This window comes from Poecile atricapillus, chromosome 11, assembly GCF_030490865.1.
Source record: "Poecile atricapillus isolate bPoeAtr1 chromosome 11, bPoeAtr1.hap1, whole genome shotgun sequence".
In the NCBI taxonomy this organism is placed as follows: domain Eukaryota; kingdom Metazoa; phylum Chordata; class Aves; order Passeriformes; family Paridae; genus Poecile; species Poecile atricapillus.
Genome location: NC_081259.1, coordinates 18,682,375 through 18,700,000, shown reverse-complemented (window position 1 = coordinate 18,700,000; position 17,626 = coordinate 18,682,375). Strand labels below are relative to the sequence as shown.

At 60.3% G+C, this 17,626-nt stretch overlaps 2 protein-coding genes across 3 annotated transcripts in view; one reads left to right on the top strand and one right to left on the bottom strand.

Moving 5' to 3' along the window:
* The window catches only part of SEMA7A (semaphorin 7A (John Milton Hagen blood group)), a 30,600-nt gene that overhangs the window by 9,799 nt on the left and 3,175 nt on the right, over nucleotides 1-17,626 (bottom strand). The window contains exons 2-11 of the mRNA XM_058846419.1: nucleotides 17,081-17,304; nucleotides 4,144-4,277; nucleotides 3,691-3,741; nucleotides 3,267-3,362; nucleotides 3,105-3,189; nucleotides 2,545-2,655; nucleotides 1,486-1,625; nucleotides 1,097-1,275; nucleotides 868-976; nucleotides 323-521 (exon numbers count right to left, since the gene is read on the bottom strand). Of these exons, the coding sequence (XP_058702402.1) occupies nucleotides 323-521; nucleotides 868-976; nucleotides 1,097-1,275; nucleotides 1,486-1,625; nucleotides 2,545-2,655; nucleotides 3,105-3,189; nucleotides 3,267-3,362; nucleotides 3,691-3,741; nucleotides 4,144-4,277; nucleotides 17,081-17,195 (1,219 nt within the window). The 5' untranslated portion in view covers nucleotides 17,196-17,304. The remainder of the gene's footprint in view (nucleotides 1-322; nucleotides 522-867; nucleotides 977-1,096; nucleotides 1,276-1,485; nucleotides 1,626-2,544; nucleotides 2,656-3,104; nucleotides 3,190-3,266; nucleotides 3,363-3,690; nucleotides 3,742-4,143; nucleotides 4,278-17,080; nucleotides 17,305-17,626) is intronic.
* On the top strand, nucleotides 4,284-8,373 carry LOC131582875 (uncharacterized). 2 transcript variants are annotated; one of them, XM_058846430.1, is made up of 2 exons: nucleotides 4,284-5,222; nucleotides 5,482-8,373. In XM_058846430.1, exons 1-2 carry the CDS (start codon nucleotides 4,685-4,687, stop codon nucleotides 5,898-5,900), a joined length of 957 nt encoding a protein of 318 aa, XP_058702413.1. In that variant the 5' UTR covers nucleotides 4,284-4,684; the 3' UTR covers nucleotides 5,901-8,373. The 2 variants fall into 2 exon arrangements, with proteins under 2 accessions (XP_058702413.1, XP_058702414.1); XM_058846431.1 differs by having other exon boundaries at nucleotides 4,284-5,274.

Below are 17,626 nucleotides of genomic sequence, written 5' to 3'. Positions count from 1 at the left end.
GGATGATGGATGGATGGATGGATGATGGATGGATGGATGGATGATGGATGGATGGATGATGGATGATGGATGGATGATGGATGGATGGATGGATGATGGATGGATGGATGATGGATGGATGATGGATGATGGATGGATGGATGATGGATGATGGATGATGGATGGATGGATGATGGATGGATGGATGATGGATGATGGATGGATGGATGATGGATGATGGATGATGGATGGATGGATGATGGATGGATGATGGATGGATGGATGGATGGATGGATGGATGGATGAATGGATGGATATTCCAGGCCGGGAATGCCCTCCATACCTGTGGCCAGGTAGAGGACGTTGTGGCGTTGCCCGTCACCCGCGGCCACCTCGTGCACGCCGATCTTCTGGTAGCGGTGTTTGTTGTGGAACAGGGGGCTCCTGGAGGGGGACAGCGGCTCCACACGCTCCTCCACCTCGGGGTGGCTGTCGGCAATCTTGAAGGTCTCACTCGGCGTGTGCTGCCCAGAGGGGACGCACTGCGGCCGGAGGGGACAGGAAATGGGGGACGAAAGGCACCATCAGAGGCCATAAAAAATTGAATTAAAATGGCAGCAGGGTAAAACGGGGAGAGGGGGAAACCAAAGCGTGCCTGAGGGCTGCCAGGCTGGTCCTGGGATGTTCCCTGCCATGGGAACAGCAGCTAAGGATGCTCGGAGAGGCCCAGATGCCCGCCATGGTAGGGCTGCCTCTGAGATCCTCTCTCTCCACCCTCCCTGCGATGGGGTCGAGCCTCAACCATCACCCCACATTCCCAGGGCTTAGCTCACTCCATGCCCCCTTCCCGGGGTCCCCCTGGAACCTCCAGCAGGGTCCCTCCCTCACCTGGCCAGGTTTGACCTCCGGGGTGGGGCCGTTGTAGCCTTTGAGCCGCGAGGTCTGGAAGACGTTGTCGATGTCCCCGAAGGAGTAGACGCAGACAGCAGAGCTTCCCCTGAGGGGACAATGAGCAGGTCAGGGGGACACCGGCCACCCCCCTCTGTGCCCCTCGCTCCCGCAGTTTTCCAGAGGGAAAAGAGTCCTGGAAGGAAAGAATTGGGCCGGGGCTCCTCACCAGGTGTTGGTGAAGAGCCCGTAGACCTTGGAGCGCCGCCAGTCGTCCGCGGGGACGAAGAAGACGTCCTGCAGCCAGTTGAAGTTGCCCTTGGTGACGGGGTCCACGCAGATCAGGGTGGCCTTGAGGAACGTGGTCCACTTGGAGGCTGAGAGGGAGCTGGTTCCTCCCTTGTCCTCCTGGGGGACAACGACAGCCGGGTCAGGGCGTGGGGGGGACACCCCAAAACCCCCATCCTGACGGGGAACACTGGGAACAATCCCAGCCAGGCCCAAGGATGTGACTGTGCCCCGTTCTGAGGGGCCAAACCAAGGCTGGGTAAGGCCAGGTGAGGTCCCTGTCACCCCCAGAGCTGTCCTGGCTGCCACCCTGCCCCGTCCCCGAGGTACCTTGCACAGCTGGGCCACCCGCGAGATGTTCCGGGGCGCCTCGGGGCTCTTGTCCGGGTTGTCCTCGCGGAAGAAGTAATAAATCTTGTCCTGGTGAGGCTCCTCATGCCTCAGTGTGGTGGCCTTGACAAACTGCGGGTCTGGGGAGGGAAGGGACAGAAGTCGGAGCTGATTTCATCCGCAGGGAACGGGACACGGCTGTGCCCGTGGGAAAGGACAGCTCCGAGCCCAGGCTGCCCCTGCCACCTTCCCAGTGCCCCCTGCCCGACTCCACACACTCATTCCCTGCAGGGAACGGCTCCCTGGAGCCTGGGGAAGCCTCGGCAGCCACGGAAACCCAAGTGTCTCCTGGCTCTGGGAGCTGCCGTGGGAAGGAGGGATCCCTCAGGAGGAGCAATCCAGTTGGGAAATGCCCCGCTCCTATTAACGCACCCCTGCCATGACGGGCATCCCTGGGCCTCTCCGAGCATCCTCAGCTGCTGTTCCCACGGCAGGGAATGCCCCAGGATCAACCTGGCAGCCCTCAGGTGTGGTTCAGTTTCCCCCCTCTCCCTGTTTTACCCCAGTGCCGTTTTAATTCTGCTTTTTATCCCGATAATCCCCCATTTCCTGCCTGGGGAAGCCACTGCAAACCCAGGGAAGCGCAGCAGGGTCCTTTCCCCATGTCCCCACGCTGTCCCTTCCCAGCCCAGAGTGCCCCTGCCCCAGCTTTCACCCTGGCTGGGGTTTGCCCGCAGCCCCTGCCCACACAGGAACTTGCCCAAGGCCACGGGGCAGCTACTGGGCATTTTGCACAACCCAATTTCCTCCCAGCCCACAGGAGCAGAGACTCGCCAGCCTCGTTTCCCCACGCCCCAAGGACGGGGAAGTGACTTTGGGCCTGGTTTGGGGTGGAAGTGAAGCAGTGACAGGGTGCAGACAGCTGGCTCCCTCCTGCCTGGAGCTCGGGGAGCAGCCCCCACAGGCAGCCCCGGAGCTTCCCCTGCCCCCTGGGAGCTGTGGGGTGGCAGAGTCCAGCCGGGAATGTCCCCCCTCCCGCTGGCAATGTCCCACACTGACTCTGCATCACCGTGTCGCTGGTGTAGAGCTCTCCTCCGCCCCTGACGCGGCGGAATCGAGGGATTTTCCCGTTCTGCTGGCTCTTCTTGATGGTGGAGTAGATGTCCTGGCCTGTGGGACGGCAGGGATTGGGGAGAGGAGGAGCGGAAGCAGCCGGGACACCCTCGGCATCACAGGGATATGGAACAGGAATGCCGGTCCTGCCGCCCAACCCTTGAGGGACAGGATCCTGGAAGGATCCTCACCTGTCCCCCCAGTAGCCCTGGAGCAGTGGGAGCACTGCAGGCCCCTCCTTCCCAGGCCCCTCCCGACCCAAAGTGCTCCTGATTCCCAACGTTCCTCCCCCACGGAGCCCCCATCCCACGCCCCGCTGGGAATCTCCAACCTCTGTCCCAAAGAGATGTGCATTCCCATGGGGACAAAATGAGTAGAGCCAAGGCCACCCAGAGCAGGGGACAAAGCCCTCAGAGCAGCCTCAGGGGGCTCCTGATTCTCCCAGGGAAGGTTTGAGCACAACAAAACCATTGGGAAACGGGAAAACGGGAAAACAACCCTCTTACCATCGACAACAACGAGGGTGTTGGAGTCGGGGGTAAACGGAGCGATCCCTCTCCCATCCCAGGGCGGGCTCTCCTTCCTCTGCGTCTGGGGAAGGGCAGGAAAGGATCCTGAGTGGGATCAGGCCGGGTTTTCCCAGCCCAGGATGGGGGAAGGATCCGTACCACATTCCAGCAGGTGGGAGCGCAGGCGCCGGTCCCGCACACCAAGAGCCCATCCCCGTACTGCTCCACCAGGGTCAGGTAATTCCGGCTGTCCTCCTGCGGGGGAGAGAGGAGCCTGGGAATGGCACAAGGCCCCCAGACACACACAGCTTCCCAGATTTTCCCTGGATTTTCCCAGTTCTCCTCAGGCAGAGGGAGCTGATGAGGAGCACACTCAGCTCCTTCAACCCAAATTCTTCAGCCCTCCCCATCCCACTATTCCTTCCTCCAACCCAAATCCTCCCCATCCCGATTTTCCCTCTTTCTACCCAAATCCTCCCCATCCCACTGTTCCCTCCTCCAACCCAAATCCTCCCCATCCCGCTGTTCCCTCCTCCAACCCAAATCCTCCCCATCCCGCTGTTCCCTCACAGGTGGGACCTACCAAATTCCCAGACGTCACGCACTGGCCTTCATTTTTCACCGGGAACTCTTCCTAGGATAAAAGACATGGAAATGCCTCCTCCATTCCTGCCCTCTCAAGGCCAGCACGCGTGGGCTTGGTACGAGGCCACCAAACCCCTCTAGGTGTCCTTGTCCCACACCCCTGGTGCCTGAAACCCCTTGGGAAGGCGGGGCTGGATCCCAGGGATGGAATCCGAGCCAGGATGGCTGGCTGAAAACACCCTCCCTGTGGGGCAGCGAGGACCTCGGAGGGACGGCACCCAGGAAAGGACCCAAGGCGGGAGATTTCTCCCTGCTGCAGCCGTTCCTTCCCGGTGGGATTTTGCTTCCTGGCGGGATGGAGCCGGCTGGGCCCGGAATGTGGGCTGGGATTTGGATCCCAGATATTTTTTATGGAGTTTTGAGGTCAAACCCAGCAGCAGAGCCTCCTCACCGTGTAGTTCTCCCGGGTCGCAAAGTCGTAGTAGTAGAGCCGCCCCTCACCCCCAACGTAGATGGAGGAGGTGTTTTCCTGGTGGAAGAACACCGGGAATCTCTCCGTCCGCGGGAACACATATTCCTTGGCACCTGGGAATGGCACACACCTCAGGGAGCTGCTGTGGGGACATCCCCTGATCCCCAAACTTCCCCTGCCCATGGGAAAAACCCTGGAGGAAAACACAGGGCTGGGGTCCCCCAGGAGGGTCGGGAAAGGGGACAGGTGGCTCCTGGGATCCTGCTGTTGTCCCCTGAGCCCCTGGGAATGGGAGAGCTCCACAAGGAAGGGAGGAAGCAGGGCTTGGATACCAGGGAGGATGGGCAGGGTTTGGATCCCAGGAGGGATAGACAAGGTTTGGATCCCAGAAGGGAAGGACAAGGTTTGGATCCCAGAAGGACGGACAAGGTTTGGATGCTCAGGAGGGATGGACAGGGTTTAGATCCTGGGAGGACAGGCAGGGTTTGGATCCCTGGGCAGGGCTTAGATCCCAGGAGGGATGGACAGGATTTGGATCTCCAGAAGTGATCGACAGGATTTGAATCCCAGGAGGACGGACAGGGTTCGGATCCCAGGAGGATGGACAGGGTTCAGATCCCAGGAGGATGGACAGGATTTGGATCCCAGGAGGATGGGCAGGGTTCAGATCCCAGGAGGATGGACAGGGTTCAGATCCCAGGAGGATGGACAGGATTTGGATCCCAGGAGGACGGACAGGGTTCAGATCCCAGGAAGGATGGACAGGATTTGGATCCCAGGAAGGATGGGCAGGATTTGTATCCCAGGAAGGATGGGCAGGATTTGGATCCCAGGAAAATGGACAGGATTTGAATCCCAGGAGGATGGACAGGATTTGGATCCCAGGAAGGATAACCAGGATTTGGATCCCAGGAAGGATGGACAGGGTTCGGATGCCAGGAAGGATGGACAGGATTTGGATCCCAGGAGGGATAGACAAGGTTTGGATCCCAGGAGGATGGACAGGATTTGGATCCCAGGAGGATGGACAGGATTTGGATCCCAGGAGGACGGGCAGGGTTCGGATCCCAGGAGGATGGACAGGATTTGGATCCCAGGAGGACGGGCAGGGTTTGGATCCCAGGAGGATGGGCAGGGTTCAGATCCCAGGAGGATGGACAGGGTTCAGATCCCAGGAGGACGGGCAGGGTTCGGATCCCAGGAGGATGGACAGGATTTGGATCCCAGGAGGATGGACAGGATTTGGATCCCAGGAGGATGGACAGGGTTCAGATCCCAAGAGGATGGACAGGGTTTGGAACCCAGGAGGATGGACAGGATTTGGATCCCAGGAGGACGGGCAGGGTTCGGATGCCAGGCCAGAACCCAGGTCTGACAGAAGAAAGGCTCACCCCAAGCCACAATCCCTGGGCTCCATGTCCCAGCCAGGAACAAGGAGTGGCAGGCAGCCCTCCCCTGGCAGCAAAGCCGCCTGGCCGCCCCTCTGCCCTTCCTCTTCCACATCCCGGCTTTTCCAGCTCCCCTTCCCCACAGACCCCCTCGGTCCCCACTGCGTGGCTGGGGGAGCCACAGGGATCGCTCCAAGGATCAGGGCTGCCCTCTGCCCAGGCACTCCGAGCTGGGCATTCCCGCTTTTCCCTTTCCCAAAGAGAGCAGCCTCTGCCCTGGCCAGCTCTCCCAGCGCTCAGCCAAAGGCTGGGAGCGCCTCTGGAGCTGGCAGCGGCACTGCCGGGTGATTAATTAATCAGCGGCGCGTGGCTGACTCCATTTATAGGGCTGGCACTTGGCACTGCCTCTGTCCCGAGCCAGCAGGGAAGCGGCACCTCAGAGGTCACCGAATTCCCGCTGGGTTTGTGGGGCTGTTCCTGCCTCCCCAGGCTCCCTCATCCCGTAAAACAAGCAGAGTTTTCCCAGCAGGGCTTGGGGAAGCTGCCAGAACCCCCAGTTCCAATTAGGAGGGGGACACAATGAGGGGACAGCTTCCCCCGGCAGCCTCAGCCCCGCTGATCCCATCCCTGCCTGACCCCACACCCTGCCCAGCCTTCCCTGTGTCCAAGGGCTCCGAGAAACGGAGCTGCAGAATCTGGCACAGAAACTTCCAGGCTGATTCTGCAGCCAGGCTCAGGCTCAGCCTGCCCAGGAGAGGAGAGATCCCTTTCACAGCCTCTCCCTTCCCAAAATCCCCACTCCTGGGGATCCCCTACAGTGCTGTGACCCCATCACCAGCAGGCCTCGAGCCGCTCTGCCCAGACACCGTGTGAAACCTCCAGCCCCTAAAGTGCTGCTAATCCAGGCAAATCTCCAAACTCGGCTCCTCTTCCTCTTCCACACCTCTCTCCTGCTGCCCCGGGGCTCCTCTGGGGGCTCTTGCTGAGTTCCCTGAGCTGAGAGCCGAAAACAAACCAGCCCCAAACAATCCTTTGGCCGGCGCTGAGGTTTGTTGTTTATCCTGCAGCTCCCCAGGGATTCACGGGAGAGAGGAAACAGCTCTGCCAGCCTGGGCTCCCCACGCTGGCAACGGAGCCTCCAAACGCTTCCAGGAGCGGCTGCTGGGGTCCCTCTGCCTCTGCAGAGCTGCTACCGGCTCCTGCCTGATCCCCTTTCCCCCTTGGTGGGATTGGGGGGAGCAATCCCACACCTTAAACCGCGGCACTGGGGTTTGAACACCGCCAGGAGATGAGGATGAGGAGGCAAAGGGCATCTCACAGCGCCATAAAATCATGGAATTGCTGGGACTGGAAGAGAGCCTAAAGCTCATTCCATCCCACCTCCCACTGTCCCAGGGTGTCCAGCCTGGGAGCACTTCCAGGGATCCAGGGGCCACATCCCGTTGTGTCCCCAAAGAACGGGACATCTCTCCCGGCAAACCCCAAACTGCTTCTGGCACTGGAAAGGAAAGCTCGTGCCCTTGGAAGGTTTGACCCTGCCGTCACCCCTGCTCCCAAATCCAACCCTGCAGCTCCGGGGACACAGGGCTCATTCCCAGAGCCTGGCTGACCCCGCCGAGCCCCCGCGCCCAGCGTTTGCCGCCGGAGCGGGAATCAATGGCACCACTGTCCCTGGAAATGTCCCCGCTGCGGCGGCCGGAACGGGAGAAAGGGCAGCTTTGTGCTCCGTGCCAGAGGGGAGGGGAGCAGGAACATCAAACCCAGGAGAGAGGCACATCTCGGGAAAGATGTCTGGGGCTGAGGGAACCGGGAGATGCTCCAGGTGCCATGGAGAGAAGGGAGCGATCCCACTTTCCATTGGGCCGTGGTGACACAGCAAATGGCTCCCCGTGGGCCCAAGAGCCCCTTGAGAAGCACTGGAGCATCCCAGGACATTCTGGAGCATCCTGGAGCATCCCAGAGCATCCTGGAGCATCCCGGAGCATCCCGGAACACCCTGAAGCATCCCAGAGCATCCCGGAGCATCCCAGAACATCCTGGAGCATCCCTGTGCATCCTGGAGCATCCCAGAACATCCTGGAGCATCCTGGAGCATCCCAGAACATCCTGGAGCATCCTGGAGCATCCCAGAGCATCCCAGAACATCCTGGAGCATCCTGAAGCATCCCAGAGCATTCTGGAGCATCCTGGAGCATCCCAGAACATCCTGGAGCATCCCAGAACATCCTGGAGCATCCCGGAGCCGGCTGTTCCCACCTCCAGAGCAGAGGGGCCGCGTGGGCTGCAGCCTCTCCTGGCAATCTCCATCACCCAGCCCGGCTGGGGCTGAGTCAGCACCGCCTTCCCTCTCCTCGCTCCAGCATTCCCGGCTGGCAGCGGCTCCCGCAGCCCAGACACTCCTGAGTCATCAGCTCACACTGGGAATTCTGCGGGAATGCTGCTGCTGGGGCAGCCCGGGCTGGAGGCCATGGTTCCAATGGGTTAAAAGCAGGAATTGAAATAAAGCTCGGGAGAAATGTGAGCAGCGGGGTGGGAGCAGGACCTGCTGGGTTTTGGGAACTGAGGAGGGCACGAGGCAGATCCTTCATTTTCTCTGCCCATAAATTCCTTCCAAGTGGGAATTACCTTGGAATATGAGGTGGGAGAGCAGGGTAGGGAGTCTGCCCATCCCTGGAATTGCCCTCTCCTGGAATTTCCTATCCCTGGAATTGCCCTCCCCAGGAATTGCCCTCTCCTGGAATTGCCCTCTCCAGGAGTTGCCCACCCTGGAATTGCCCACCCCTGGAATTGCCCATCCCCAGGAATATCCCATCCCCAGGAATTGCCCACCCCTGGAATTGCCCTCTCCTGGAATTGCCCTCTCCAGGAATTGCCCACCCCTGGAATTTCCATCCTTGAAATTGCCCATCCCCGAAATTGCCCATCCCCAGAAATTGCCCATCCCAGAAATTGGCCATCTCTGGAATTGCACATCCCAGGAATTGCCCACCCCTGGAATTGCCCTCTCCTGGAATTGCCCTCTCCAGGAACTCCCCATCCCTGAACTGCTGCTCCTGTGTCCCCCCGGCTGAGCTGTGCCATGCCGAGCTCTCCCGCAGCTGCAGCAGGCCAGAGACGCGCTGCCAGCCCATGGAAAACCGGGATTTGCCAGGCGGCTGTGCCAGCGATGCCCCGGGAATTGTCACCCGCGGTGGCCCCGATGGCAAACATCCAAACATTCCCCAGCCTGGATTCCTTTCCACCACAGATTCCAGCCTGGATGACAGCATGGGCTGGGCGCTGGAGGAAAAGCTGATTTAAGGGCTGGGAATTCGGGAGTGCCCCTGGACGTGCCCTCATCCCGGCTCTGAGTCAGGGCAAGGCTCTCTGCACCAATCCGGCTGCGGGAGATCAGCCGGGATGCGGTGACACCCATCCCTGTCACCCGGGAATGCTGATGCCTCTTCCTGAGTCACTCAGGACTCCACATCCCAAAACTCTGGAGTTCTGCTGTTCCCTCAGGCCAGGCCGGGAGGAGAATCCCTGGATTTTGCAGCTGCAGCCCCCCGGAGCAGGGCTGGATTCACTGCACCGCTCCCACCCCCGGAGCTCCGCCACGGATGCCAGCGAGAAGCCAAGCTGAGCTTTTTTCCTCTTTTTTTTTTTTTTTTTTTTAGTCAATCTATAAATTCCCAAATTGAGGCATTTCAGGAAGAGGAAATATGTCTCCAAGGAGCTGCTGTGCTAAGTTTTTCCTTCCAGCGTGACTTTGCTCAAAGGGAACAAAGTGACATGAGGGAACAGCGTGACACAGCGGGAACAGGACATCCCTTCCCATGGGATGGACACCTCAGGCACCCTCAGGGACAGAGCCTGCAGCAGCGGGGATTTTTATGGGAATAATCTGCAAATGAGGTGTTCAGGGAGCAACTTTTGGGGCAGGTTTGCTCAGCCCTGCCACGGAATAATTGACGGTTTGTGGTTGCGAGGCCCCAGCCCCTCGTGAGAAGTGACACATTTCACATCTTCTGGACGCGTTTCCGAGAAGGAGGCGAAAGGAGAAACTCAAGAGGCGACGAGCGCGTGGGGGCCACTTCCTGCCCGCTGTTCCCTCCTGTGCCCGGCCTCTGTGCCCCAGCAGCAGGGTCCCTGTCCCCGGGGGTCCCTGGGAACCCCTCTGGAGAGGGAGAGCCTGGAAGGGTTGAGGATCAGCCCAGGGCAGCCCCACCATGTTTGGGGTGGTCCCGTCGCCCAACCTGAATCATTTCTCAGGGGAAGCAGAAGGAACAGAGCAGAAGCGACGCCTCCAGGTTTCTGTCCCATCCCCCCAGGAGCTTCCTCTGGGTCCGAATCCCATCCTGGACCGGCTTTCACTCCCTCCACGTTCCCCTCCTGCTCATCTTGGAGCTGACTGGAGCGCTTGGTGCTGCTTCCCTGCTCTCCCCTTGTCCCTGAAAGGAGCAGGGACCCCAAAACTCCTGGGGAAACCAGACAGCCAGAGGGGCTGAACATGCTGGAAAAGGGAGACGTTCCCCGCTTCCCCTGGCCGGGGAAACGCGCAGCTCCCTGCTGAGGCTTTGTGGAACGTGGATCGGCGAGTCCTGTTGGAATTTTCGGTATTCCAAAGGCAGCCCGGCCTCTCCTGTCCCCCTGGGGCAGGGAAGGGCACGGGCCAGGTACGGCAGCGATGCTGCGGTCACGGCCTCGCCCGGGCCGGGCCTTCTCTCATCCCAGGAAGGAGCAGTTTAATGGTTTTCCGAAGTGCTTTCCCATCAGGCCGGCCTGGGTAAAAGCCCTGACCGGAATTCTGCCGTTCCTGCAGGAAAGGATTCCCGAAAGCAGGGATTGGGGGCTGTGGGCTGCTTTCCTTCCCATTTTCCAGCTGGGACCTGGGGGAAGCTCCAGCTGCCCACTCAGAACCAGCACAGGATGGGGGAGAGGGACCAGGGGGGACACGTGGCCCTAAAACCCCGCAAAGGGGCCCGGGAGCTCACGGGAAACCCCAAAGACAGAGGTGTGAAAGGCTCCAGCAACCTCATCCCGAGATCCCAGCGAGGCGCGGCTCATCCGGAGTTTCCCATCACCCCGAGCCGCTTTGGGGCTGAGCAGCGATCCAAGAGAGCTCCTCCTTCCTTCCCTCTTCTCATCATCCCATCTCACCTCTGCCTTCCCACATCCTCCTGGGACCACCAGCACCCTCATCCAGAGGGGCTTTTCCAGCCCAGCATTCCCAGCTGCCTCCATCCCACTTTTCCCTGGCTCCTTTCCCACCCTGCTCCTGCGCTCCCGGGGTGCTCGCAGTGCCCTGGAGAGATCCCAGCTTTTCCAGAGCCCGGGAGACAATGGGAGCCCGCATTAGCCGGGATAATCCATCCCACAAAAGCAGGGCCAGGCTGCAGAGCGCTCTCGGAGCACATAAATGCGCTTTTTCAGAGCCACGCTCTGAAAGGAAATATCCTGGCACGTCAACCATTCCCGAGCTATTTCTGGGAGCGCCTTGGGGGCAGCCGGGGCAAGGAAAGGGAGGAAAAAAAAACCTTTTGGTTCGGTAACTCAGCTGCCAGGCTCGGGATTTGGGATCCCAGAAGCTCTTGTGGGAGCTGTGCTATCGATAACCCCGCTCCGAGCTGGAATGGATCCCAAACACCCACTCAGCAAGCAACAAAAGAGACCCCGAACCTGCATCCCGCGGGGAACAAGCCCTGGATTCAAAGCCGGGGCCCTGCTCTCCCCACGCTCCGGGAACGCTGAATTCTCCTTATTAAACATCAAATCCCTGGCTGGCGGGCTCGGCAGCAATTCCATGAATACTAACGCGGCCCCACTCTCGCTCCCCCCACAATTATGCAGCACTGGAGCTGCAAGGCGAGGCCAGAGCCTTTGATTCCGTGGATTTCTGCCATCCTGCAGGTCCGGCATTCCCGGCTGCTCCGGCGCCGAGCCTCTCGCTGCACCCCACGGCTGCAGGGGCTAAATTTAGAGCCAGGTTTTGCCACTTTTCCAAAGGCTCCGCTCCGCAGCGGCGCTCCCAGGCTGCGCCGCTTCCCGGCTCCTGCCTGTGAAATGATGGAATTCTATCCCGCGGCCGGCGGAACAATGGCACAAGCACTGCTGGATGTTGTGTCAACACAACAAAGGATGGATTCAGAGGGATGCGGGGAGCCCCTCCCAGCCCAGGAAAGTCAGATCCAGGCATTGATTTCCCAGGAAAGGCCTTCCAGGGGGTAAAACCTGCCCCGAGCAGCTCCAGCAGCATCCACCGGCAGAACAAGCCCCGCTCCAGCCCCTTCCCGATCCCGGCTCCCCGCAGCTGGAAATCCCTTCCTGGGCAGGGAGTCCCTGTGGTGTCCACCCAGGGAGGCTCCGAGGGGGAAGATCCAGAGGTTTTATCCCTGTGGAATACAGGTGGGGTGTGTGCATTCCCGATCCCGGCAGGATCGGCCCTGCTGTGTCCTTCCCAGTGGGATTGGGAAGGATCCCAGTGGGATCAGGAACGGCCCAGTGGGATCGGGAATGGCCTCACTGTGCCCTTCCCAGCAGGATTGGGAATGGCTGTGCCATGCCCTTCCCAGAGGGATCAGGAATGGCCTCACTGCATCCTTCCCAGTGGATTTGGGAATGGCCCAGCAGGATCAGGAATGGTCCTGCCATGCCCTTCCCAGCAGGATCAGGAATGGTCCCGCCGTGCCCTTCCCAGCAGGATCAGGAATGGTCCTGCAGGATCGGGAATGGTCCCGCCGTGCCCTTCCCAGCAGGATCAGGAATGGTCCCACCATGCCCTTCCCAGCAGGATCGGGAATGGTCCTGCAGGATCGGGAATGGTCCCACCATGCCCTTCCCAGCAGGATCAGGAATGGTCCTGCCATGCCCTTCCCAGCAGGATCGGGAATGGTCCTGCCATGCCCTTCCCAGCAGGATCGGGAATGGTCCCGCCGTGCCCTTCCCAGCAGGATCAGGAATGGTCCCGCCGTGCTCTTCCAGCCTCCTCCTGCTGCTGGCAGCTTCCCGCACGTGCCGTGAGCTCCAGGCAGGTGCCAGCCCCGGGATATTCCGGGTTTGTGCCAGGGAATGCCACAGAACCCCCCCAGCAGCCGGACACAGCATTCCCACTGCCCTCACACCCAGCCCTGGCTGCAGCTCCGCATTTCCCAGACTTGGAAAGCCCCGGGGTGGGCAGGAATCTGAAACCCAACTTCCCGAAACTCCAAGATCTCAGCAAAGCCGTGGGCAGGGCAACCAGAGGGCAGGTGTCTGTCTGTCTGGGACTGGCCTTGAATTCCTCAAGGAAACTCCCAAAACCCTCTCCCTCCCACAGCCCCACACCTGCCAGACGGGAATATTCAACCCCAGCGGATAACGAGACGTGGAATCATCCCTGCCCTGACCCCAGGCAGCAGAGCTGTGCTTAAGGTCAACAAAAAATTACATTTATCACCCAAAGCCGTGTCCCCACACCTGAATTACGGCAGCAATTCCACATCCCCGCTCCTGCAGCAATCCCACGGCTTTCCATGGAGCTGGGGCTGGCAGGAAAAGGGTGCCCAGCAGGAGGAACCAGCCCTATTTTTGGAGCAGCCAGGAATAGGCACAGGCCAGCGGACGGAACCCATTTCCCCTCCTCGCTCACCTCCCAGCCCTTTTTCTGGATGCGAGATTTTTCCCTAAAAAAGCACCTCGTACTTAGAGATTTATTTCGTGCTCAAGCTTAGATTTAGTTTGTACTCAAGGTTTAAATTTAGTCTGTCCCATTTAAGGCACCGAGCCTGGCTGCATCCCCCACAGAACACCTTCCCAGGCCGGTTGTCAGCAGTTCCGTCCCCAAATTGGCTGCTGCAGAGCTGGGAGCTTGGTCAGGAATTGGCACCCGGCTCCCTTTTCCAGCCACAACTCCCATCAGCCGTGCCCTGCCTGTTGTTTTTGTGTCGTGCTCTTGCAACAGGAGGTGCCTGTGATTCACTCCATTTGTTTGGTTTGCTTTTCTTCTTTTTCAATCTGCGCACAGCAAAACATATTTCTCTTTTTTTATTTTTTTTCTCTTTCTTTTTTCATTTTTTTTTTTTTTTTCCCAACCAACATTTTCAGCTCCCAGCATCCCCCAACCCTGTGAAAAAGGAGAAAATAGCACTGCTGGGAAAGCAAGCAGCTTTCTCCTGGAAATGGTGTTGCTCCGAGAGCTTTGTGGGAAAGTGTCCTACAAAGATGTTTCACACCATGGGACCACAAAAAACCCCAGAGATGCTGTCACTGAGGAGAAGAAGCTGCTGCTGGCACCAGAAATCCCTCGTTTGCCACAAGGGGAAGAGATGAGGACCTTTAAGGATCCTCTCATCCCAATCCCTGAATGGTCAGGGACACCTTGCAGCGTCCCAGGCTGCTCCAAGCCACAGTGTTGGGCACCTCCAGGGATCCAGGGGCAGCCACAGCTTCTCTGGGAACTTCATCCCGGCCCGTCCCCACCCTCACAGCCAGGAATTCCTTCCCAACATCCCATCCATCCCTGCCCAGCGGCAGTGGGAAGCCGTTCCCTGTGTCCCGTCCCTCCATCCCTTACCCCAAGCTGCTCTGCAGCTCTCTCCAGAAGGTTCCGGGGGGAGCAGCCAGGGCACGGAGAGCTCCCCGCCAGCCCTGCTGACACAGCTCTCCCAGACAAGGAGGCAGCCAAGCCTAGCAAAGTCCAAGAGCTGTTCCAGGCAGCCCAGGCGGATTCCCGGAGCTGCCATTCCATGGCCCCGCTGTATCCCGGGGCGGGCTGGGACCAGCTCACCCCGCCGAGGCAGCCAGAGGTCAATTGGATAATCCTGCTTTTCCCACCCGCTTATCTCACAACCCGATGCCTCCGGCTTCCAGCTCACCTGTTAATGAGCTGGGGATAATTAAACCGCCGGAGCCCATCCCCACCCCTCGAACACACGAGTTTTCCTCGGATGTCTGCACGTGTGGCTGAGCAGGGACAAATTCCTGAGAGTGGCAGCAGCTCCTGCGCTGCCAAGGCCGCGGGCTGCAGCAGCCCCAGCCCGCCCGCAGGCTCCGTGCCACGCTCAGCGTTTTCTGATGCTCGGTGACTTTCCGGTCAGGAGACAGCCGGGCCCGGTGTCCCCTCCCGCTGCCGGGACACGAGAGATGCGGGACACGGCAGCCGTGACCGGGAGCGAGAGCTCCGTGCGCTTTCCCAAAGAACAGCCCAGCCGGACAGGGGGGGAAATCCAGGGAGGATGGAGAGGGAAGGGATGGTGGGAGCGGGGGAAAAATCCAAGGAGGATGGGGAGGGAAGGGATGGTGGGAGCGCTGCGAGGCGTTCGGATCCCCCTCGGCGGGACACGGGCGAGGACAGCGGCAGGGAGACAGCCCGAGAAAGGGAACGGGGCAAAGGCAGAAATGGCCCGAGCACAGATGTGGAGCTGAACTTTGCTCCGGGCAAAATGAGGAAGGAATCGTGCGGAGTCAGGAGTGGCCGGCAGTGACCTGGAGCTGGCCACCTGCGCGGGGGCCCTGCAGCTGCGGAACAGCGGGCTCCCAAGTGCTGGGAATTGCTCATGCAGGAGCTGCGAGCAGCAGGACGGAGCCGCCGTGTTCCTTTGTCTGCAGGTGTGAGCTCAGGGCTGTGCCACCTCGGCCTGGGGACATTTTGTCCCAGTTCCCCACGTCCCCTCGCCCATTCCTTACGGGGAGCTGGGGGCCAAAGCAGCGGAGCCTGCAGGGAGGGCAGGGTCTGGCGGAGCCGGGGAGGCTCCGGATGTCACCAAATCCAGCGCAGTTGAGACTTTCCGTGTCACAGCCTCGCCGTGGGGCACGGTGCTGCTGAGGGACGGAAAAGCAGCTGCGGCTTTGCCCGATCTCCTGCGCTGCGGGCAGGGAGGGATGGCCCCTGCGGAGAGCCCGGCTCCTGAAATCCGCACCCTCGCCCTGCTCGGGGCTGGAGCACGCCGAGGTGCCTTTGGCGAGCCGCATCACCTGCCGCTGCTGCGGGGCCGTGGCGTGTAAGAAATTCAATTAGGGGAGAGCTGCCAGCTCCCGCAGAGCCCGGGGCCAGCCCTGCAAACACAGCAGCGGGCCCGCAACGCCGCTCTCCCTCCACCGCCAAGGAACGGGGGGCCGAGATGGAAATGAGCCCCAAATGAGGCTCCATTCCCCCCGCACGGGCTGGGGCTGCAGCTGCAGCAGCCACGTGCTGAGCCCGGCAACGTGCGGAGCTCTCAGCCTGCCCGGGGCACCGCAACTTCGCACCGCAGCACCCCCGGGCCGGCTCTTCATCCTCCTCCTCCTCCTCCTCCCTCGCCCACAGCCCTGCTTGGGGAGGGTAGAGGTGACACCAAGGAGCTTCTAAATAGGACACAGCTCTCTCCCATCCCTCGCCGATGGCAATCCCGCTTGGCCCGGGGCGCTGCCGAGCCCTCGGAAACGGAGGCGCAGATAAGCGCAGGACGGAGATAAGGCGAGCCAGGTGAGCTCGAGTTTCGGTGACAGGTGCTGGAGGCCTTTGTGGGCGTGAGACACGAGTGACAGCATTGTGCAGGGACACAGGTGGCGATCCGATCCCTCCCTTTCCCCCAATAATTCCCGGCCTCGGCGCTGTAGGGAGCGGGGGGGAACATTCCCGGAGGAGCAGCAGCAGCTCCCGTCCCACTCCCGCTCCCTTTTCCCGCAGCCAGCGCCGGTGACGCCATAGCGGAGCAGCCTCCCCTGCCCTGCGCGCCGGTGCCGCTCCCCTTTGTGTGACAAGGTGACAGCGGAGGCCACCCCCGAGCCACCACCGCCCCCCCAGCCCGGCGAAGGGCACCGCAAATGCCAGCCGAGGGTAACAGATGGCACGGAACGGAGCGGGGGAAATGGGCGTTCTCGGAAGTTGCCAGGGAATGAGGAGCACAGAGGAGCCCTTGTGCTGCAGAGCCCGCCCGGCAAAAGCCAACGGGGTCTTTGTTCCAGCCAGCCTGGAGGGGATTCATCCCAAAACTCGGGATAAAACCAGTGCCGACACACCAGGCTCGGGAGCCTTGAAAACATTTCTTTGTTCGGCTTTGCCGAGATCCGATCTGGTTACAAAAGTCCTTACGTGCCGTTTGTAAATTTTTCCCCGAGACCGGGGGTCCTCGGCTAATATTTACTCACCAAACTCGTCTGCGGCGAGCAGGGCGAGTTAAAGCAGATGAATAAGTGCATTAGCTATGTAAATACACTTCTCCTTTCTGGAGAACTGCAAGTTAGGAAATGTGTCCTGTGGCCGCCTCAGAGCTTTTTTTGACAGCCTTTAATGCACCCAGCTGGTAGGGGGCGGGGGGAAATGCTTTTTGACAGCCTTTAATGTCCGAAGGTCGCGGGAAAATGCTTTTAAAACATAAAAAAAAAAAAAAATTGAAAAGGAAAGAAAGGTCTAAAAATCCAATTAAAAGGCAGCAATCTCATCCCACGGGCTTTTAAGGAGAGCCAAAAGCCTCCCAGAGGACACAAAAAGAAATAAAAATAGCCTGACTACTGCTCAAAGGACGAGAGCCAGGTAGGAAGGAGCCGGCGCGGGGAGCAGCCGCATCCCGAGGGTGCAGCCCGGGACTCACCTTGGGGAGCCGCGATGATCCTGGGGTTCACCTTGGGGCGTCCCGCTGCCCACGTACCCAGCTGGCCGAGCCACAGGGCCACCAGGAGGGCGACGGGCGAGCTCCTCCTGCCCATTCCTAGTCCGGCAGCGAGCGGGGATGGGGAGCCGGGCGGGCTGACAGCTGCATCTCGCCGCGTACAAAAGGGCTGCGAGCGCCCAATGGCGAGGAGAGGGCGGGACTCGCTACGGAAGGAAAATGGAATAAAACACCCCCCCAGCCGCTCGCCTGAACACCTGAGCTCCGGCGCTCCGTCTCTGGGGCTTTCTTGGGGGTTTTTTTTGTCTTTTTTTGGTTTTTTCCTCCTTCTGCTCGGTGAGAGGAAGGTGCGGGGGTCGGTGGCTTTGTCACCCGAAAAGCCGCAGCTGGGCCGAGGCTCGCCAAGAACTTCCCACGGGGGCTGGGGAGGGGAAATCAAGGTTGGGACGAGTGAAATGAGAAGGGAAGCAGGGCTGAGAAGGGGGGCAGAGAGCGGTGGCAGGGGCTGGCGTGACGCGGGGCTGTGCC